General features: G+C 50.9%; 1 protein-coding gene across 4 annotated transcripts; it reads right to left on the reverse strand.

Annotated features, from left to right (window-relative positions):
- Positions 1-724: 724 nt before the first annotated feature.
- Kcnip2 (potassium voltage-gated channel interacting protein 2) lies at positions 725-23,454 on the reverse strand. Of its 4 annotated transcripts, none has more exons than XM_032892085.1 (10): positions 23,124-23,454; positions 5,185-5,280; positions 4,329-4,433; positions 3,638-3,762; positions 3,289-3,358; positions 3,077-3,147; positions 2,853-2,960; positions 2,558-2,662; positions 2,372-2,434; positions 725-2,090 (listed from the first exon to the last, which is right to left on the reverse strand). In XM_032892085.1, the coding sequence occupies exons 1-10, from the start codon at positions 23,194-23,196 to the stop codon at positions 2,043-2,045; spliced, it is 864 nt and encodes a 287-aa protein (XP_032747976.1). In that variant the 5' UTR covers positions 23,197-23,454; the 3' UTR covers positions 725-2,042. The 4 variants fall into 4 exon arrangements, with proteins under 4 accessions (XP_032747976.1, XP_032747973.1, XP_032747974.1 ...); XM_032892082.1 differs by having other exon boundaries at positions 4,329-4,382; positions 23,124-23,453; XM_032892083.1 differs by lacking the exon at positions 4,329-4,433 and having other exon boundaries at positions 23,124-23,453.

The raw sequence follows: 23,454 nt of genomic DNA on the forward strand, positions 1-23,454 counted from the left end.
GAGCTGAACTTTCAGTGAGAGATCCTGCCTCAAAAAAATAGGCTGGAAGAAGACACTCCAACATTGACCTCTGGCCTCCATAGGCAAATGCAGGAGCACCTACAACCCACACAGAAAACACATACAAACAGGCGCACACAAGGAAGAAAGAAAATACCACAGGAAACCCTATGACTTTGTATGCTAACAACAACAAATTCTCAGAAAAAAAATATTGAAGGTCCTCCTTGGTTAGGAAACATTTCCTCAAAAGGAGATCGAGAGAGAACACAGAACAAAAGATCAGACACCAGTGAAGCTAAAATCTGAAAATATGTAAATGCATATACGCATTACGTAACATGCACAGATATTCATGTGTGTATTTGCTTCAGTGCTCAGAATTTACGGTGAAATGGAACGGCAAGTTTTTCACTTTCCTGAAATGGAATAAAATAACATTTATGTCAAAAGGGGGTGGGTGGGGGGAGACAGCCTGCTCCGTACATACAGTCCTTACATGCCACCCCACCTTTTCCTGTGTCCTCTCAAGTCATGAGAGGAGATTCGTGGAGGTGCTGAGGTCAGATGGGTTTCTAACCTGAGTCTTGGTCACATGCCAAGTCATAGCCATCCTTGGAAAGACAAGCACTTCCTTGAGCATTTAAAGGGCTGCAGGTCTGTCGTTGGATTCCATGGCAATTGCATGGCGGCGGTGGGGGATAAAGAGGCAGAGCCAGCAGGCTGTGCATAGCCGTGTGTTTTATTGGATCGGATGTCTTATTTTACAAAATAGATAGAAGAGCCCAAAATGCAAAGCAGTCAACCATGTCTGACGGGATGGGGAAACGGGAGGTCCTTCCCCTCAGACCCTGGCTGACTGAGAAGGGGCGCAGGAGGAGACAAGCAGGTTTGTTAATGAGGAGCAGCAGCATGGCAGGGTGCTGACCTGGAGAGGTTGACCTGGATCCTACCGTCCCTACCCTCTAGGTGAGCTCAGGAGCATCTCTGGGTAGACTAAACAGAGGGAGCGGGTACCCTAGGGGACCCCAGGGCATTGTGGGGAGCCGGGCAAAGATTCTAATGGGTGCCCCCACACTGGGTTCTTCCCATTCCCCTAAGGCAGCCACTAGGAGGAGTGGTAAAACTCAAGTTCGGGAAATCCCTGACTCACTCCATGCCTCTACATCTAGATAGGGGTCATGGAGAATCAAACAGCTGTCAAGAGACCAGCCGGAGGGGAGGTGGGACCTTGACAGGCATCATCCGGGACACCACTGTTTGCTCATCTTCCCCTGGCCACCACTCCCACCATACGAGCAAGAAGGAGGGAGAGGATTCAGGGATGAACCAGACATCTGGATCCCGGGCCCTCCTAAGACACTGAGAAGTGTACGGTGAATTTCTGGGACATTGCTAAGGACCTTCTGGAAAGTCTGGAAACTCATACTCTGCTGACCCAGGGCTGTAGGCCCTGGAACCTGGCAGTGACAACCCAGCTGGGCTCTCATCATCTGCCCAGGCTTTCTGGCCTCCACTCCAGCCAATTCCTAGGACCTAACCACTGGCTCGGGGCCAAGATTTTTCTGCTTTCTTGTCCCCCCCTCCCACAGGGCCCTCAAAGGCTAGGCTGAGAAGCCAGCTGGGGACATGGACAGAGCGTGTTCTCTGATAAGGGAGTCTTGAGGAAAATCTAAGAGATCAGGGATGGGGAAAGCACCATAGCAGGAGACATTCTGTCTAATGTGGTTTCTAGAGAGGGACTAGGAGGTGGAGAACCACTTGGTCCCTACACCAGGGGTGTCCTCAGCACTAGGTATCAGTCGAGAAGGGGTGAGAGCTGTCGGGGGTTGGGAAGCCCCCAGATTTAGCTTGCCTACTCTTGCCTACTTTTGTGACTTAGCTCAGGGATCTGGACTACTGAAGCCCCAGGATATTGAATCCCTACAGCCCCCAGGGTACAGGTAAGATGAGGACAGGCCTAGAGAGAGAGGGTTAGGTTCGTCTGGACTAGGACTACAGCCTGGTCACCCTAGGACACACTAACCCCTCTCCCTGGGGAGCTAGATGACATTATCAAAGAGCTGCATGGACCTCATGATGTTCTCGTCCTGTGGTCATGACATGAGGGAGGCAGGTAGAGAGAGAGAGAAAAAAAAAAAAAAAGCTTGTCAGAGACACAGAGGAAGACGTTCAGTCAAAGATGGGGGCATTCAGGAGTTAGGAAGAAGCTTATCTAGGGGGATCTGAGGTGGTAAAAGGGTAAATCTGCCCTGGTCATAAAAGAATAGGATTGGGAGGTGGGGAGTGAGGTGAAGTTGAGAGGAGCCTTCTCCCATTTCACAGATTTAGGTTCAGAACAGGGACGGACGTGTAGAGAGTGATACTATACCTGTTGACAAGACTCGATGAATTCCTCGATGGTCACCACGCCATCCTTGTTCCTGTCCATCTTCTGTAAGAAGGTGGACAGGTAGGGGCGTGAGGGGACAATGGGAGAGAGATAGTTAGGTTAGTGCCTTCTTGGGCCCTGGTGTCCTTCCCTCTACCCCAGGGCCACCAGCCTACCCAGACGCACCTGGAAGAAGCTCTCCACGTGTTCTCTTGGGGCCTCCTCCCGGAGGGCAGGGTATGTGTACTTGCCCATCATGTCATAGATGGACTTCATAATGTCAAGCATTTCCTGTTAAGCCAAACGAGAGATTTCGCCTAAGAGCCTCTAGCCTCCAGATTTACGGCCTAGGGCCAAGGACCGACTCGACTCGCTCACCGATTACCGCTGACACATACGACACACATGGTTCCATATCAGATCCGACTCTGCATTACCAGCACCCCACCCCCACCCCTCTTGCCCTCTGGTGGCCCTGCACCTCCTTTGTGATACAGCCATCCTTGTTGAGGTCATATAAGTTGAAGGCCCAGCTCAGTCTATCATCTATGGTCCCCCGAAGAATCACCGACAAACCAGCCACAAAGTCCTGGAAAGGAGGCGGAGGGAACTCTGCCAACCCACTCTTTGGGTTTGGCGTGCAAATCTTGGCCCCCAGAAGCCCAGGGAAACAGGCTTGCTTGACCCATCTCTCTTAGCTCTCACCTCAAAACTGACAGAGCCATCGTGGTTGGTGTCAAAGGCATTGAAGAGAAAAGTAGCATAGTTGCTGGAATCTGTGGATAAGGTGGGACACGAACGTGATCTTCAGGCAGGGGTGCTCACATCCCCTCAGCTTTCTCAACCCCCAGTTTCTCAGCACCCCCAGGCCTCCAGAACCCTCTTCCCACCTCAGCCTTGGGTGTCTGACTCCTCACCTCCTTGGGGAAAGAACTGAGAATAAATCTGCTTGAAGTTCTCCTCGTTGACAATCCCGCTGGGGCATTCCTGGGCAGAGACAACCAGACTGAGCAGAAACTCCCTTCCTACTCATCACCCTGAGAGGGACTCCCAGAAGGAGGGAAGATTATCCTGCCTCTGTGGAACTTACCACAGAGTTCTGGTAAGGACTAGCGAGCAACTTCTTCCCCGTGTACAAACAGACATGAATTAAACCATCACAAGCCCAGCTTACCAACCCCAGGGCCCTGAACCTCAGGATATAGGTTGGGTCAGCTAGGCCTTTCCGATTCAGCCCTTACCCAATTGGTGACACCCTCCACTCACGTTCTTGAAGCCTCGGTACAGGACCTGCAGCTCTCTGCGTGTGAACTTGGTCTGTTCCTGGAGTTGTTCCAGGCCCTCAGGCCGGTGACACACCGTGGATAATTCAAACTCATCCTCTACGCTGTCTGTGGGGAGTGGGAGGGGGATAGCTTTGCCTCAGGTCAAGCCCCTGAGATCACGTGGGTAATCTTCAAAGTAACTAATCCATCATCACCACCACCCCCACCCCCTTCTCCCTGTCCCATCTTCCACACCCGAGAGAACAGTTTGTCAGACTCAGAGCTGAGAACATCGAAGGAAAAAAAAGACACTGGCCACCTTTAAGGTCAGTTGGGGCTAAGGCTATGCCTGGCCCCAGATTCAGCACTGGCTCCTGGCCCTAGGTAGGGGACAGTCCAGTGTTATAGCTTCTCAGTAGGGGGATAGAATGGGGCCCCAGACGCCAGAAGGTCGGAACCTCTCTTGAACCAACTTGGTTGCTCTGGAGGGCCCACAACCCAACCCGATCCCAATCGAACCCCGCCCATCTCAGCCATGCCCGAGCCATGCCCCGCCCAGCTCCAGCCAATCATCATTCAGACCCCAAATCCCAATTCCAACCACCCTCAGTCCCACCCTAGCTCCCAACATCCATCCCTCCAGGCAAGTACCCTCCCCTCCCAATCCCGCCCCAACCAGGAGAGTAAGTCACCTGGGTCCAGCGGGCGGGGTCTGTGGGGGCGGAGGGAGGCTGGGGCAGCTAATGCTGAAGGGAGCGAATTGTCACCGAGAAGGCGGCAGCAGAAGACAAGGCCGACTGCAGACACTCCCCAGGCCCCACACTCACAGGAAATCTCACAGACTTGAGTGTTTCAACACATGAACCCCAGACCCACAACAAAGGCACATCGCAGTGCACACAGACATTCATGATGGTATGGGCTCCCCATAAACAGTCCCCTTCTTTTTCCAAGGTTTTTCCACTCGGTGACACCATCCGAGTGAAGCAACCTTAAGTGCTCAAATAGCTACTGGGCCTTTATGGCTTATAAAATTCAGTGCGTTTTTATAAGGTGGGCAAGGCTCAGCTGAAGAAACGAAACCTATAGAACAGAGGAGGTCCCTACTCAATTGGGGACCACTCAATTCAAGATCGGGCTAGGACAGAAAAACCTCGGTATCCTGACATCTGGGAAAGTGGGCTCCATCCTCTACACCTGTCACCTGTTAAGGCACAGGTGACATACATTCCAAGGTCTAAAACAGTAGGGAGGCCACAGAGTTGCAGACCAACCTCACCAGCTGAGCCAACCCATCACGGTCTTGGCTATGCTTACAAGGGCTCGGACTTTAGGCCTTAACGCACTAGCCATGGTTCACCATTCTGCAGATTAGGGATGCTCACTCACAAGCACTCATGATTTGCCTGTTACATTCCAGTTTGTAGCTACACCCTTAACATTAACACCCAACCAATTCCCAATTCCCGTCACATTTCGCACGCACGCACGCACGCACGCACGCACGCACGCACGCCCCACCCCCAGAAGCATAGGAGAGGCACTTGCTTTCACTGACTGAGGGCAGGGCTTGGGGCCCGCAGCACGGCAGCAGCTTGAGGAAACGCTGCTTCAGGGCTTTTTTACTGGGCCCTGGAGGGTGGCCTGGGAAGAGAGAAGACCCCGGGAAGGTACATTAACTCCCACAGCCCCTCGGTTCTCTGTTTGCCTATCTGCTCCCCCACCAATCACAAATCAACACTGGCTGGGGTGGGGACAGGAAATGAATGGGGGCTGTGTAGATGGGCAGGATAGCTGGGGCCAGGTTGCCTCTTGGGTCTCATAGGCATGGAAAGTCAACCCCGGGCCAGGCTTGGTCATGTTGTATGAGGAGAAAAGCAGGTAAGAGTGAGGCAACCTCAGAGTCTGCTAACTGCTAACCCCACTTCAGGAATTGTCGGAATAGGACTCTCTCTCTCTCTCTCTCTCTCTCTCTCTCTCTCTCTCTCTCTCTCTCTCTCTCTCTCGCTCTCTCTCTCTCTCGCTCTCTCGCTCTCTCGCTCTCTCGCTGTCTCTGTCTCTCTCATGCACACACGCACACATGCACACACCCACAAGCATGTTGCATAGTAACAAGTGAGAATGGCAAGTGACATAGAGAAGACAGTAACACTTGATGGCCCAAGCATATTCCAAACACAAAGTTTTACCCAAAACTCTAATATACACAAATATGACCAAAGTAAAATACGATCACACATATGGAGAGCCTTATAGACCATCTCATGCACAGTATGATCAAACCACATAAAATATACAAGGACCCTCAGGCATCATAACACTATAATGATCTCAAGACAATAATAACCAAAGTTATTATGATCATTACATTCTGACCTAGATCTCTGTGAAGGTTAATATCTATTGTTAACTTGACTGGATTTAGAACCATCCAGAAAGCTGGGAAGTGGTGGTGCATGCCTTTAATCCCTGCACTCAGGAGGCAGAGGCAGAGGCAGGCAGATCTCTGTGAGTTCAAGGTCAGCCTGGTCTACAGAGTGAGTTTCAGGACAGCCAGGGCTACACAGAGAAACCCTGTCTTGAAAAAGCAAACAACAACAACAACAAAAATTTCCTAGAAGACACACCTCTGGACATTTGGTTGAAGAGGAAAGGCCCACTCTGAATGTGAGTGGCATCACCCCATGGGCTGGGGTCCAGACTGAATAAAAAGGTACAAAAGAAGAGGTGGGCTGAGTGCCAGTAATGATGTATGTTTCCTGACTGGGACAGCTTACTGTAACCCTCATTACTGCACCTTCCTAACACGATGGGCAACACCTACAACTGTCTGCTGGTCATTCATCACAGTAGGAAGTAACTATTACAGAGAACTGGTTCCAGGAGTGGGGTTGTTAGCACAAACCTGAGTGGTCTGTAGGCTTTAGGGCCAGTTTATGAGAGAAACAGAGTCTGAAGCCATGGGATAGAGAAGGCCTAAGGTACTCTAATTAGGGCTTACTGGGCCGTTTTAGTGGGACCGTGGCAGACAAGCATGGCAACAGAAATGTAGACCGTGGGGGCTCACGACACAGTTCAGTGGAAAAGTACTTGCCCTTGAGAAGACATTTCATGAACCTCTGAAGCTGACAACTAAGCTGCATTGGAGCCTCAGGATGTTGGAGATGCCAGAGCTATGGGAAACCGTGAAGGAAAGCTGCCGGCATTAAATAGAGAAGGTCCACGAGAGATTACAAGTAACAGTGGGAAGGGACGGGACTACCCAAGACTTGCCCAGGTGGTGCCACCAAGATTCTGATACCAAATGCAGCACGGCAGAACTTACTGTTTGCCTCGCTGGGCTTAAGTCTTGCTTTGGTGCAGCCTGTCCTTGCCCTGCCCTCGTCCTTCTTTTTAAATGTGAATAGTTGCTCTGTACCATTATGTACTGGAACCTCCTTGCTTCTTTTTACTTTACTGCGGCTCACGGTTAAGAGATTGCTCCAAGTCTCAAAAGAGACTTTGAGATTTTGAACAAATTTTAAGATTCTGGGCAATCTGGCACCAAGGGAAAAGCTCACTAGGTAAAAGCATTAGCCACACAAGCCTGTTGACCTGAGTTCAGGCTCTAGCAAAGTGGAATGTGGGGGTACACATTTGTAATCCCAAGTGCTCCTATGGGGAGATGGGAGGCTGAGACAGGATAATCTCTGAGAAGCTCACATGCCTGCTAGCCTGGAGTACACAACAGAGCAGTAGCAGAAGCCAGCGAAACCCTCACTCAATTGAAAATGAGAATGGACTGCTGACGGGTGGCCTCTGACCTTCACATCATAGTGTATGTATAACTATACACACTAAAAAAAATTGTGAGGGGCTGGGGATTTAGCTCAGTGGTAGAGCGCTTGCCTAGCAAGCGCAAGGCCCTGGGTTCGGTCCCCAGCTCCGAAAAAAAGAAAAAAAAAATTGTGTATGTGTGTGTGGGGGGGTAACCATGAGCCTTTGAAGACCAGGGATGGAAAAGTTGACAATGAATAAACTTGTGATGACTGGATTTAGAATCACTTAAGGGGACACACCTCTATGTGTATCTGTGATAGTTTAAAGGAGAATGGTCCCCAGAGGCTCCTATGTTTGAATACTTGGCGTCCAGTTAGTGGAACTGTTTGGGAAGGATTAGAAGTGTGGCCATTTTGGAGGAGGTGTGTCACTGGGGGTGGATTTGGAGGTTTCAAAAGCCCATATTAGGCCTAGCTCTTCTCTGTCTTTCTCTGTCCGTTTGTCTGTCTATTTTCCTCTCTCTCTCTCTCTCTGTCTCTCTCTCTCTCTGTCTCTCTCTCTCTCTCTCTCTCTCTCTCTCTCTCTCTGTCTCTCTCTCTCTCTCTCTCTCTCTCTCTCTCTCTCTCTCTCTCTCTCTCTCTCTCTCTCCTCTCTCCCTCTCCTACTACTCCAGTGCCATGCCTGTCTGCTTCTCACCAAGATGATCATGGACTAAGCCTCTAAAACGGCCAACAAGCAAGCCCCCAATGAAATGCTTTCTCTTCAAATGGTGTCTCCTCACAACAGAGGCACAGTAACTGTCTCTGAGGATGTTTCTAAGTTGCTTTAACAGAGGACGGAACCCCCCACGAATGCGGGCACAGCAGTATCACAGGGCTAGGAGCACAGGCTGAATAAAGAGTTGAACAGGGGAGCTGAACATCAGCATGTAGTTCTGTTTCCTGACTGGGGACACAATGCGACCGACCAGCTGCTTCCAGGTCCTGCGGCCACAGCTAAAGACCGCTCACCACCCTGCCTTCCCCACTACGGTGGGCTACATTGAAACGGCGAGCCAAAACAAACCCTTCTTTTAACAAATTCCTTTTGTCATGTATTTTGCCACAGCAATGAGATACATAGAGTCACCACACACATGGCACCCACACACCTATGACTGTACTTCATCTACAAAGGCCTGGCTTGTCCTGTCCCATGCACCTGTCCCTCTTGAAATCCCTCACTCCATTGCACCCTCAATCTTCCTTCAGAGGAACAAGGTTCCCTGTTCCTGAGTCCTTCACTACATGGCCAGCTCTTTGAAGGTGAAATAGCAACTTTCACACAGTAGCCGTCCTGGGAAGCTTGATGGGAGATTTCGAGCCTGGAATTCTAGCACTTGGGAAGTGAAGGCAGGAGGATCAGGGGTTCAAGGCTAGCCCCACTGATTGTGTCCTCCTCACTTCTACGTGTGTCCTGCACTGTAGCCGAACCCCGGGAGACCCCTAACGCTATTACATGTGTCTCTCAGCTGCACTCACCTAGTACTACAGATCCGCTGGAGTTGGCACCCTGACTAGGGTTGACGTCATTCCTAATAGGGCCCAACTTCCTTCAGTTATATTCCTCTTCTGTCATAGCTCTCTATGCCACACTGTCCTCCCAAGTAAGGCCCTACACATGGGACCAGCCCCTCCTCCAAGGGGGTAACTACATAAGGTCACAGCCTTTTCCCCTCCAACCCATCCCATCTCATCCCAGGAGTTACTGAAAGGTAGCGGGGGAAGGCAATGGGCCAGGCCAGGATCAATGGTGGCCTGGCCCTTGGCCCAGGCCTCCATTAGCCTGGACTCTGGTTTCCCGAAGCCAGATTATATATATCTAGGGCCTCTGGTGGTGGTGTCAGTCACCCAGGTGGTGGGTGGCTCTCTCTTGGGCCCCCACCTTCCTTGCTCTCCCATGTCACCTGCTTGCATGCTCCTAAGCCTCATGTGTCTCCTTCTCTTGCATACTCTGTGATCACGGGGGTTTTCTAGATGGCCCCTTGCCCACCACCACAGTCTAGAGGGGATGTTGAATTAGATGCAAATTACTTCATCTATAATGAGAAGCTCAGCCCAGCTCCTCAGACGGTCTGGGTCTGATTCCTTGTTTAGACCTCAATAACACTGGCAGGTTATTGATGGAGGGTGCTCTTACTGAGCCCCAGAACAGGCAATCACTAGACCTTCCTCTTGTCTCTGGCTTCCTGAACATCTTTCCAGTTCTGCCAGGTGTCTATCCTACAGCGTCCTCATCCCCTTCCCTTGCCTGTCTCTAATATCACTGGGTGACTACACCACAATTAAAAAGATCCTTATTGTGAAGAAGCAGGGGAGGCCGGACCTCTGGGCCGGTAGAGCGTGAGTGGTTCCCCGTGGACTGGTGATGCTCCTCTCCTAGCTGACATGGGACAGGGCAGATGGAAGGGCTGGAGACCATTCTTCTCTTACTCCGAGGGGTTTGGGAGCTGAAGGGCTTTAGATATCTGGGCTAAGATCTGACCCACTCTTGGTCCCAAGCTTGGACAGTGCCACAGACATCTTGGTCACAATGTTCTCACTTTTATGCCTCCGAATCCACTCGCACCTCATGCCTCTGTCAGGGGCTACCTATCCTCTGGGAACACTGGGGACAGTTACTACCCAAAGAGGCTGAGCCATCCATCCTGCCCAGCCCGGGAACAGTAGCATCCGCTGTCTCACAAAGCCACATTCTTGTCACTCTGACATATGCAGTCACGTCTCTGTCACATACACAAGCTTACACACTTTTGTCTTCTCTTACACATAAACAAAGAGGGACACCCCATGTGTCACGCAGTGAATTTACCCCCCACGCCTTCCTGAAAACCTTAAGTCAGTACCCGGACCTGGAGTCACACGTCCTGAGAGTCACTGTGGGACCCTGGCTCCAAGAGAGACTTCTGATGCTCTCTGGTTTCCTTTTTGACACTAAAGTGTGCCAGACGGCTCCTGGTGTGGCCCAGGTTCTCCTCACCCCCTCTCCACACCCCTCCCCCATCTCCCAGATGCCATCCTCTTGTCCCTTTGTCAGTTCCCGTGAATCCTGCTCCCAGCATTCCACCTTCTCACTCACCTGCTCGCCCTGAACTCAGGCACGAAGACAGCGCAACCCAGTCCCCAAACAGTAACTCACATATGCCCAGCTACCTGGGTTACCTTCCAAGGAGACAGGCTCAAAGAGGCCAAACTGTTCCAGAACCTTGACAAAAAGAACCAGGACCACGAGGACAGCCACCATTTCCAGCCCTGCCAGGGTCATGGCAGTCCTGGGGCATGGCCCCCACCTACTGATGCTCAGTCAGGTCACACTGCCCCACGGCACTTTCCCCCCCAGACTCCCCTGCTTGAGTAAGGCTGAGTAAGACAGCCCTGCAGCCTCCCTCCTGTCTCGTCTCCCGCCCTGGGCCTCCTCCCTTCCCCTCTCTCCCCGCCTCTGCCCCACACACCTCCCAGCTACAGCCTCCGCCTTTTCCTCTTCTTCAGGCTACCTCAGCCCTTGGACCAGCACTTCCTCCACAGGATCTTTTGGTGTGGGGGAGTTAGGCTTAGAAGAGTGACCTGCTGCAGTTGTAGAGGGCTTCCCCAAGACACTCTGTGATGCAGAGAGGGGACAGTGAGAGCCGCTGAGTTTTAGAAGGCAGGCAGGCGGGTTGGGGATTTAGCTCAGCGGTAGAGCGCTTGCCCTCGGGCAGGGTGCAGATGCCTGCATGCGTGCATGAGGAACTGTGAACTGTCCCGGGTAAGTAGTAGATGGGTAAGAGTAATTATGAGTTCTTGGTGTATTGCTGTGTGCCTGTCTGTCTGCCTGCCTGCCTGCCTGTCTCTCGCTCTGTGTGGTGTGTGTGTGTGTGTGTGTGTGTGTGTGTGTGTGTGTGTGTGTGTGTGTGTGATTGTGTACGTGTCACAAAGGTATGTTTGGGAGTATGACTGGCTTGGGTGACTGTGGAATATCTGTACGTTGTCAATCTGTGTGGGGATTTCTGAGTGTGTGTTTTGGGCCGGGATGCCCTGGCAAGCATGCGCTGTATAGTGAGGCGATGATGGGTCTATGGCTACAGTAACAGATTGATATAGAATTGTGTGAGAATGTAAGGTGGAGAGAAGGCAAGTAACCTCTCCTGTCAGAAGGACGCGGTCAGCATCGATTGTGGTTGTCATGGAGACTTTGAGGCGGGAAGCACTCTCTTCCCACAGGCCACAGGCAGCGAAACTGAGGCCCCGTGGAAGGGAGAATTAGATCTCACCACGGAAGCAGGAAAAAGGCCACTGGCCTCTTCATGACCCTCCAGGAAGGGAACTTACTGAGGCTGCCTTTGGGGCTCAAACAATTAAAGCTCCTGAGGGGAGGTGGAGAGAGCTGTGTTTTTCCTTCCTTCAGGCTAGAGACTCACTCATCCTGATATGAGAAGCCTGATCCCTCCTTGGGGAAGCCCAGGATAGGAGGGAAATATGAACCCCCATGGTACCATCTCCCAGCCCCTTGAAGCATTTCTGGAGTCTCTCCCTTCCTGTGTGGGGCAGTGGGTGGGGGTCGAGAGGCCTTCGGAGCCTGTAAACCACAAGACAAGGGCCCTCTGAGTTAATGCTGTTACCATGGCATTGCAATCGAGCACTCACTACTAGATGATGCACTAGAGCTGACCGATGCTATCAAATGGCGCGTTCCCTATAAATCTTTGAAGACGTTCCCCTAAGCCGGAACCAGAGTGAGCTTATGTCCAATGTCAGTGCCTCCATTTCAACCCAGGGTGACTCCGATACTACCCTCTGTTGCCCCATTCTTTAAAAGCTCCCACTTTTGTGGGGGTGGCCCTTGCAAGGCTCCCCACTCTGAAGCTCCGGGGTTACTGGGTCTCAGATGGGCAGGAACCAACCTCTTGGCTCCAGCTGAAGGTCCAACTGCACTTCTACAAAGCTACCACTGGGGGTCAGTGTCTACCTCGTACCCTATCTTAACCCTGTGTGTTTACCTGCCCTGGAAGGTTGGGAGGAAGACAGCTGAGTGCTGTGTCTCAGTGCTCTGTTGCCCATCTCCCCGATATGGGAGTCAATTCATAAATTGGCTGCTGTTCTCATACCTTAGAAGCTGTGGCTTCACAGATGAAATCAGTAAATACCCCAGGAGCACACTCCACCCCTCGCCTGTGATGCCCTTTTACCACTATCACAAGATATCACTGTTTCAGCCACTGTCCCACAGGTGCTCCTACCTGATGACCATAGACCCGTCAATCACCCTCTAAGCTATGAAGCCTCCCCTTTTCACTACCCCAGAAACTAGAGGTGTCACCCACCTTTCCAGGCCGTTTAACTCTCTTTCCTGTCACAGCCTTCAGCCCTCAGCACGGAGCTGGGTGGGTTGTGGCAGCAGCTTGCTGTAATCCCAACACCCCTGCAAGTGGCTGTGGGAGGATTAGGCATTCAAGGACAGCCTTGGCTACACAGGTCATTTAAGGCCAATATGGGCTACTTGAGATCATGGTTGTTTGTTTGTTTTGTTTCTTAAATCCTGTTGAATCCACAAAATGCAACCCTCACTCAAGAATGTTAATAACGGAAACAGAAGAGAGGTGGCTGGCATCAGAGGCTAAAACGCTCTACTCGCCTGGGCTCAAATCACAGTTTGTACTCAACTGGGTGAACCCGGACCTCCCTTATTTCAAAAAGTGTTACTTGAGCCGGGCATAGTGACTCACTCCTTTAGTCCCAGCATCCAGGTGACAGAGGCAGGCAGATCTCTGAGTGCAAGGCCAACTTACCTGGTCTCCAGAGTGAGTTCTAGGACAGCCAGGGCTACAAGAGAAACCCTATCTCAAGAATAAAAACCAAACCAAATCACAAGGAAAAAAAAACAGTATTATTTGGAGGAAGAGTTCAGGGAACTGTCACAGCATGCGTGTGGAGCATTTGTAGGAGCCTCTCTTACCAATAGGGTCCAAGGGCTTAAACGCAGGTCATGAGGTTTACTGGCAACTACCTTTGCCGGCTGCTGGCTGAGCCATTGATGAGTGGGGTTTTTTGTTTGTTTGTTTGTTTGGGTTTTTGGTTTGTTTTTGTTTTTTTGAGACAGGGTTTCTTGGGAGCTCGGTCTGAAAACCAGCTTAGCCTGAAACTCAGAGATCCTCCTGCCTCTGCCTGCTGAGAGCTGGGATTAAAGGTGTGTGAGCCACCACTACCTGGTGCTTCAATGAATTAACATGTATGTGGGGCTGGGGAGATGGCCTAGTGGTTAAGAGCACAGACTGCTCTTCGGGGGTGCTGAGTTCAAATCCCAGAAACCATGTGGTGACTCACGACCATCTGTAATAAAATCTGATGCCTTCTTAACATGTATGTGTTTCAGCTTCTCAGCAAATAAACTTGAGCATGAACACTGGACAATTTCATGAGTGCTGGCTGAATAAGCACTGCCACCTTAACTGACACAGCCTCCCTCCCAGAGTTCCACAGCCTCCCTCCCAGAGTTCCAGAGTTCCACAGCACCCACTGTGACCGACACAGCCTCCCTCCCAGAGTTCAGAGTTCCACAGCACCCACTGTGACTGACACAGCCTCCCTCCCAGAGTTCCACAGCACCCACTGTGACTGACACAGCCTCCCTCCCAGAGTTCCACAGCACCCACTGTGACTGACACAGCCTCCCTCCCAGAGTTCCACAGCACCCACTGTGACTGACACAGCCTCCCTCCCAGAGTTCCACAGCACCCACTGTGACTGACACAGCCTCTCTCCCAGAGTTCCACAGCACCCACTGTGACTGACACAGCCTCCCTCCCAGAGTTCCACAGCACCCACTGTGACTGACACAGCCTCCCTCCCAGAGTTCCACAGCACCCACTGTGACCGACACAGCCTCTCTCCCAGAGTTCCACAGCACCCACTGTGACCGACACAGCCTCTCTCCCAGAGTTCCACAGCACCCACTGTGACTGACACAGCCTCCCTCCCAGGGTTCCACAGCACCCACTGTGACTGACACAGCCTCCCTCCCAGAGTTCCACAGCACCCACTGTGACTGACACAGCCTCTCTCCCAGGGTTCCACAGCACCCACTGTGACTGACACAGCCTCCCTCCCAGAGTTCCACAGCACCCACTGTGACTGACACAGCCTCCCTCCCAGAGTTCCACAGCACCCACTGTGACTGACACAGCCTCCCTCCCAGAGTTCCACAGCACCCACTGTGACCGACACAGCCTCCCTCCCAGAGTTCCACAGCACCCTGTACTTCACAAATGGTTCAGATTTGTCACTGTGATTTTTTTCTTTACTGTTTTTCCCCAGACAGGGTCCGCCCCCTTTAGATTTATTTTATGTGTATACATATTTTGCCTGGATGTATATATGTGCACCACATGTATACTTGGTGCCTGTGGACATCTGAGGAAGGAGTCAGATCCCCTGGAACTGAAGTTACATGTGAATGTGAGCCATCATGACGCTGAGAACCAAATCCAGGTCCTCTGCAAGAACAATAACTACTCTTAACTGCTGAGCCATTTCTCTAACCCCCAGTCAGGTTCTTAACATAGCCTAGCCTGGCCTCAGAAAGACCTCGGACTCCAGATCTTCCTGCCTCTGCCTCAAAAGTGCTGGGACTCCAGTTGTGCACCACCAAACTGAGCACATTTCTATATTTATTTATTTATTTTATGTATGTGAATATACTGTAGCTGTCTTCAGACACACCAGAAGAGGGCATCGGCTCTCTTTACAGATGGTTGTGAGCCACCATGTGGTTGCTGGGAATTGAACTCAGGACCTCTGGAAGAGCAGTCAGTGCTCTTAACCACTGAGCCATCTCTCCAGCCCCCTGAGCACATTTCTATTCTGATGGCTTCTTGTGGCAACCTGTGGGGTCCATAGCAACTAGGACTGTGCCCCTTGCACTGACGAGGTAAAGAAGGTTCCGTGTAACCTGCTCACGGCACTCAACTGAGAAGAGCTGACTTGGAGACTAGACTAGGTGGCAATGTACCCTCCACTCGATTCTAAGTGCTGGGATGGTGAGAACGCTCAAAACCAACCAACCAACCAAACACGACAATAACAAAAAACTCCACTGGCCCGGGCATGGTGGCACACGCACCTGGATGTCAGCGCTGCAAAGAGTGAGGCAGGAGGATCTCTCAAGTTCCAGGCCAGCGTGGGCCATATAAAAGGAAACCCACTAAAAACATAGCAAAGCAATTTACACAAACTGATCCCGAGGTAGAACAAGATGAAGGAGATCCAAACTCAAGCTTAACTTTCATTGCGTGGGGAGACAGCCCCCACCGAGAAAAGCTCATTTAAAATTGTTCTGCTGTATGGCTAGTATACGATAAACTGTTCTAGGCAGGGTATTAAATGAGTTAGTTATATTGCAAACGATTTCTAATTGGGAGGTCAAGGGAAACCCAACCTAAGCTGGTATCATGGTAATGAGGATCAAACCCAGACAGTACGTGCTAGACAGTCATTTTAGCACTGAGCAGCTGAAGAGAGGACTCAGTAGTTAGCAGCACATACTTCAGCTGCTCCAGAGGACCTGGGTTCAGTTCCCACACGCAACAGCTCACAGTCTCCTGTAAAAGCTAGCTCCAGGAGACTTGGCGCCCTCTTCTGGACCCTGAGGGCATCTGCACAAACATTATATATAGACATACATATTTTAAAAAAAAAAATAGGTCTACCGTTGAGCTATATCCCTCAACTTTGTGGTGTCTGTTTACTTTTTAAAGCCATATCCCCAGTCCAGGGTCTTGCTATGTAGCTCAGGGTAGCCAGGTTCTTCTGCTTCCACCTCCTAGGTGCTGGAATCACATGTGCTACTGTGTTCAACTTTGAGCTGACCATATGTGCCTGTGAAACTAGCACTCACAAGGCTGAAGCATGAAGATCTTGGAGTTTGAGGCCAGCTTTTACTATATAGCTAAGTCTAGGCTACCCAGCCATGGCTATAGAGTGAGAATCCATCTAAAATGAAATGCTGGCTCAAACATCCACCTTAGCAAAAGGACCGGCATTTGGTAAGCACACTTCTAGTTATCCGTATGTACTATTCTATGTCACCTCCATGATAAACCTGAGAGGAACTGATATCCATGAAGTGACTTTCCCCAAGAAAGTAGTTAATGTTCCGGTAAAAAGTGACTTTGGCCACAGCCTGTCATCTGCCAGCTCTCTCAGCCATCTCTCCAACAGTCATGGTAGTGTCAAGAAGACAGTTTATGTTGGGAGAGCTAAGGGTGACAAAATTTAAAAGGGTTGGATTCTACGAATGCTAAACAGACTACCTGGAATAAAAGAGACAAAAATCTTTAATTAAAAAAAAAAGGAAAAAGCATCATAGCAACACATCCTGCTTTCTGCTGCTGGAGAGACCAACAACCCTGAGTCCAAATGTCCTGTCCTTTTCCTTTCCAGCTCTCAGAGACCTTGATCTAGCCTCACAGTGACTCCTGATTCTAAATCCCAGGCGTCCTGGGAAGTAGTGAAGAAGCTCTTCTCCAGAGTCTCCCTTCCTCCTACAAAAACTTTTCAGACTTCCCATCCCACAATCCCTTGCGCCTTTCCTTTCCAACTTGGGCCTGGCAGAATGGATCCCTCAAGGAAGGGTGGCGAGAAGAAGGGCCGTTCTGCCATCAACGAGGTGGTGACCCAAGAATATACCAACAACATTCACAAGGGTATATCCATGGAGTGGGCTTCAAGAAGCGCACTCCTTGGGCACTCAAAGAAATTCGGAAATTTGCCATGAAGGAAACGGGGACTCCTGATATGCATATCGACATCAGGCTCAATAAAGCCGTGGGCCAAGGGAAGAAGCAATGTTCTGTACCACATATGAGTGTGTTTGCCCAGAAAGCATAATGAGGACGCGGATTCACCAAACAAGCTCTACGCACTGGTAACTTACGTGACTGTTACCACATTCAAAACTCTACAGATGGTCAATGTAAATGAGAACTAACCTGCTCAATGTCAAATAAAGCTGCAAACTGCCCCTCTCAAAAAAAAAAAAAAAAAAAAAAAAAAAAAAAAAAAAAACTTTTCAAGTCTTAAGAGAAACTGATAACAGACTTGACTTGGCGACTGTCCCACCAGCTCTAATCATCCAGTTTGCAGTGCCTGGGGATCAAACTCTGGGTCAATCATCTGTGAGGCAAACATGTGATCTGTGAGCTGAACTTACAGAGGTCAAACCAGGAGGTGGTGCCACACGCACTGGGGAGGCAGAGGCAGGAGAATCTGAGTTTGAGGCCAGCCTGGTCTACGGAGTGAGTTCTAGGACAGCCAGTGATGAACAGAGAAACCCTAATGGTCTCTAAAAACCCAAACCAACCAACCAAACAAAAGAACTCACTGAAGTCTCCCGGGTGCTGGGGCTAATGGTGAACTCCTGTTTCCCCGGCCTGGATTTTGTTTTTTAGGATGGGCTCTTGCTGTGTACCTGGAGCCCAAATTACCTGAGTACTCATCCTGTACTTCAGGTTAGCCTCAAACTCACGGCAGTCCTCAGCTGCAACGCCCAGACTTTCCTTTAGAAGATAAGGTCTTTATTTTTATTTCCTCCTTCTTCTTAGTGTTTAGAGACAGGGTTTCTCTGTTTAACAGCCATGGCTGTCTTGACTCTGTCCTCATTCTGTCTCAGAGATCTGTCTGGCTTTGTGTGCCCCCCCCCCAAGTTCTAGGATTAAAGGTACGTGCCATTGCGTCTGGCTAAAAGATATGTTCTTACGTATGGTCTTTCTATGTAGCCTTGGCTGGCTTGATACTTGATCACGGGTATGCATGGCCACACTGTCTATAAAGATGTTTGTTTGGGTTGGTACTGGGGATTGACCCGAGGGTCATGCACATTAGAGGTGAACACGCTAAGACTGACCATATAGCCAGCTCCAGAGGGAGATCTTAATGGAATCACTTTAGGCAAAGTGAGAACTCAAGACTCAACCGTAAGGGCACTGGGCTGGTCCTTCCCAGACATCTCAAATCTCACCACAGAGATACCACTAACCTTCAGTCACTATCCACAGTTCAAGTCTGGAAAAATACTGCTCTGTGGAGGAACCCACACCCTAAGCCACCTGCTCTCCACTGTCACCCCATCAGCAAAGACCCCGGAGCCCTTGTCTCAGCCCCCCGAACCATTCCATCCCAAGCTAATCAAAAAGATCCTGCAGCCCCCAGCTGCATCAGGTGATTAATGACCTCCCTAGGCGTTGGGGCTATTTTGGGTCCTGGAAGTCATGCCCGCAATGATTGAGAGCTGGCTCCGCCTGGCTCCAGCCATCTGTCACTAGAGACAAGCCCAAGCAAGGGGCTTGAGGGGATCCATGCTCCCCAAGAGACTTGTAAGCATGGCTCTCACTAAGGCCCAACACTCCTCTCTCTGAAGGCACCTGGCGTGAAGCAGCCACAGGCCCTGAATATAATCCAGGGGCTCAGGGGGAACCCCATGTAATGAGGCAGAGAACTACAGATCCCGGAATGCCATGGGGCCAGACTGTTTCAGTTTCTTGGAAGCCAGATGAAGGGAGAATTCCAGGTTCTGTGGCCCAGGTAGCCCTGAGGAAATCTAAGTGCAGGTGTGTGCCAACCTTAGTAGACTCATATGAAACCCACAATTCACAGCATAAACCCACAAACTTTATGCCAACATACAACTTCATGAAAGCTAGTTGTCTGACTCAGGGTTCTCAAACTCCAAAGCATTATAACCCTGGCAATCCTAGGGATGTGCCATCCAGGATACACAGCCTTGGAGACATATAACTCCATCTGTCTGGTCAGGCACAAACTCACTAGTGAGCTCAGCTTGTTCTAGCTCTTTTTTTTTTTTTTTTTTTTTTTTGGACACTGATAGCTCACTGTAAGAAGACATCCCCAAAACCCAAGTAATGCAATACAGGGGCCGTGCCTTTTCCCAGATCAGCGGCAAGCTTCTTCCTTCCATCCCCGCGCCCTGCCCCTTTCTTGGGGCTTGACCCTTCAATGAGCAGCCCTATCCAATGTTGTGAGCCATGATGTCCGAAGCTTCCTTTATCCTGATGCTTCGTGAGTGATCCTTATCCTCTGCTCTACTCTGTGAGCGAACTTGCCCTCTTACCCAGTTTATGTGCGAGTCCCTGCTTCCTCCGACCTCCGTGAGAAACCCTTCTCTCGACTTCTGTAAGGCTCCAAATCTGAGCCACTCATTTTTAGAGGGGGTCCTCCCTTCCCTTCCTCATACCTGGCGACAGCGACCCAGTTACCAACTGGTAGAGAGATCGAGCTGCCTGCCCCAACGGGCTCCGGCACCTGCGAGGGCAGTGGTTCATGGCTTGGCTGGGAGCACTGTGCCCAAGCTCCGCCCCCAAGGTCCCTGACTGAGGGCGGTGCCGCCCCCATTAGAGTGGGTGGTGCGAGAGGACAAGACTGACAGGCCCTGAGCCTTTCAGCTGCAGGTTGCTGGCCTCACAGGGAACACCTTGACCAGCTCATTTTAAGCACTCTGCACCCACCCGCAAAGCTCTTAAGAGACGGGGGTGTGGCGGAGGGGCAGGGCGTTCTCTCCTCACAGCTTTCTCTCCAAACGTCTTCTGGATTTCTGGTAAGGAAAAGAGGTACACACGAATTTTGAAAGAAAATCTGGATGACTGAATGATGAATGACTTATTTGTTTATTTTAGATCGGGTCTTGTCTGGCACTTGCGACATGATTCAGGCTGGCCTCAAATTTGTGGCAATCCTCCTGTCTCATCTTCCCAAGTGCTGGGATTACAGATGTGAGCCACTACTGATCTCATTTACCCTTTATTGCTCCACTTCAACCCCTCTTCCGGCTCTTTCCCCCACCCCCACCTCCCGTATTAGCACAGGGACGCTACAGGGGTGAGAGGACACAGTTGTCATGGCAACTCTCCACACTTCCTGGACCAATAGGAGAAAAAGCAGGAAGGAGGAGAAAGGACCGTACATTAGCTTAGCAAAGGGGTGGCGGGGTTGAGTGCCTAGTGCTGCCTCCTGGCTCCAAATCCCTTTCAAAACTATGCCCATCTTTCGAGTCTTCTTTCTTAAAAAACTCGACCATCATGCGCTGGCTCCCAGCCAACTACAACAAGTAGAAGCTCCCATACCTATCAATCTCCGTCTAAACCCTTTTTTCTAGGACTTATTGCTATTAATAAAACCCTATGCAAATCCTTCCAGCACCTACAAACACTTCAAAATCCTGGGGAAGGCCATAGAAGATGTATGCTCCTATTTCTTCCACTGCGTGTGTGAAGGGTAGGGGAGCGAGCCTATAATATTAAGAGCAGACAATTACCACCAACCACCATACCTTGTCCACTCTGATTCCACGGGCAACTGCCCACGAGGAATTAGTTTCATACGCAGGGTTCTTTGGCCACACGGGGGCGCTCCACCCCCAGAAACGATACTTTAATTGCCAAAGGAACAAGACTCGGGAGATTCTGGACCCAGGTCCTGGGGCATGGCCAATCAGGACCCAACTCTCATCTTAGCTTGTACTGTTCTTTCTGGCCTCTTTTTAGACGGGGTTGCTGCTGAGTGCTGATGCAGCTTTCTCCGCTGAGCAGCACTGCCAAACAGCCCCACTTGGCCAGTAAGATACGAAGAATTGGGGGTAAGGGGGCGTGCACATCCTATCCTACCCCTACTATGACACAGTCGTTCCCAACTGTTTTGAGCTTGAGGTAAGACTGTGACGGTCGTGGTGTATCCAAGGTGCTCCGAGTCACAACTTTAAGACCACTTTGCTGCCAGCATAATGAACCAAGATGATCCATATGCATAGTCTCCTCTACCCCAAATCCAGCTGAGGAATCCCGCCTGCATAGGGAAGGGGAGGGCTGGAGCACGCTTCAGCACCGTGGACAACGACTCCCCTTTGGGCTCCAATCAGCAGACTCTAGTCACAAGATAAGCGTCTACACAAAGGAGAGGTTTCCATGGTGCTTTTTCTACTTCTCCGGTCATGTGCAGAACTATCTACAGCGAGGGTGATGATGATTAGAGAGCTTAAGCTTTGGGTCCAGTCTAGACTACATAGTCTAGCCAGCGCTATGTAGCAAAACACTATCTCAAATAAACCAAGTAGCCAAGCAAGGAGAACATTTCACTAAAGGGGAGAATCTCGGGATAGGAAGCAAACTGGCTAGTAGCATGTTAGTGAAGGCTCCTGGACTCTTACTGCTTTCAAGGATCCTTAGCTGATGGTGGGTGGGTACAGAGTAGAACTGGATCCCACATGGGTGAACATTCTTCCTTCTGGGGGTCTTGACATTGCAACTAGGGTCTTCCCAAAGTCAGTAGCTGAGATTTATCCTCAAAGCACAATATCCTGGTCCCCTTCCCTGCTTCCCAGGTTTTATCCTGATTCCCCGAGGAAGGGCAAGGATTATGGTCTTCCCCACTTGTCCAGCTGTCTGTCTGTCTTAGGACAGACAGAGTCCCTCCTACTCTTGGTTGGAGTTCTTAGGCAGACTGCACAATGAGACACACAAATACGGAAATGTGGAAATTTGGAAATATACGAAGGTAACAAAGTCATTTACACAAACACAATCTAACCTATCAAGCTCAGGACTCTACAAATACATACAGATGTTCTTCGTCTCACAGACTCTCCCAAGGTGGGCCGCAAAGTGACCGGGGCAGGGGGTGGGGGGAGCCTGACTGCACGTCGTAGGCCCATAATTTCTATCTTTGGCCCTGAAGGAAAGCAAGAGGTTTGGATGAAGTTCTAATAGGGTTGTTGGTGATTAAAGGGGCTTTGCATGACCAGAATGATGTGAGTAATTTTCCTCCTGGGTAGAAACTAATCCAGCACTAACTGAAGTCCCTCTACAGGGGCTAGGGGCTAGAGCCACAGGGTGCTTCTGCAAGCCAGGCTGTCCAGGTGGTGGGTCTCCCTCTGGGTCCTTGAGCTTTTGCAGGAAATGGAGGGGACAAACGGGGAGGGGGAGGGCACTAAAGACCCTCGCTAACACCAGGAAGACAGAAAGGCAAAAAGGACAGAACTACCACTAACACTCACTACAGGCATCACACATGAGAGTAGACAGCACCAAATGCTGAAACAACCCATAGCCCCATAATCACAGACTTTTAATGAACGCTTACCCCAGAAGTCTTCTAAAGGGACAGAACACTACCAAGTGACACCCTGATGCACTCTGGTAGTCACATGACATTCCATATGGGATCACTCAAAGCACATGGTTGAACATGTAACAGACATACGGTTAAAACAAACTTCACTAGTGCAGCCAGGGTCCTACGCAACCACACTCAAACATCTGGCAAGACCATAAAACCCGCACTGCCTCATGCAATCACACTCACCCTGGCTGTCACCAAAGCTCAGGGCACATGGCAACTAGCCGTGGGAGGTGCACACATACATACACAGACACACAAGAACGGCAGGTGCTCACGCACGTAACACCTCCCACTCCAGACACACTCCTAGCCCTGTGTCACACCCGCCTACACCTGCTGCCTCTCTACACCTGCCCCACCTGTTCTTCCTCAGCCCCCTAGGGACCCCAAGCTTTGAATCCTAGGGTCTTGCTCCCCAGACTAGCCTGGAGGTGCATAGGAATGGGGCAGAGTGTGTATAAGGGCCAAGCCAGGGTCAGAGAGATGCAGTCTGCTCACCCTCCCAGGACCCCTGAGCTATCACCGACTCACCCGTAAGCTGGTCATAGGAGCCGTCCAGATCTCGGGATTCGGACAAACTCTCCTTTCTGCCTTGGCCCCGCATGGCCCCCGGCGCCCCGCTCCCGCCTGGGCCGTGGGAGGGGGCGCCGGGTGGCCAGGATAGGGCGCTCACACAGCGCCCCCTGGCGGCGCAGCGACCTGCTGGGGTTGGGGGCCGGGAGTAGGGGCTGGCAAGGCTTTTCTTTAGAGAGCGCTGGGTTTTAGGGCCCACCTCAGAGTCCTGGGGCAGGAGCAGGAGCCTTGGGCAGCAAGTGAGAGCGGAGCAGAAGGCAGAGTGGAGCTGAGAGCCGAGCCTGAGCCC

The sequence above is a fragment of the Rattus rattus genome, chromosome 2 (genome assembly GCF_011064425.1).
Source record: "Rattus rattus isolate New Zealand chromosome 2, Rrattus_CSIRO_v1, whole genome shotgun sequence".
Taxonomy (NCBI): Eukaryota; Metazoa; Chordata; class Mammalia; order Rodentia; family Muridae; genus Rattus; species Rattus rattus.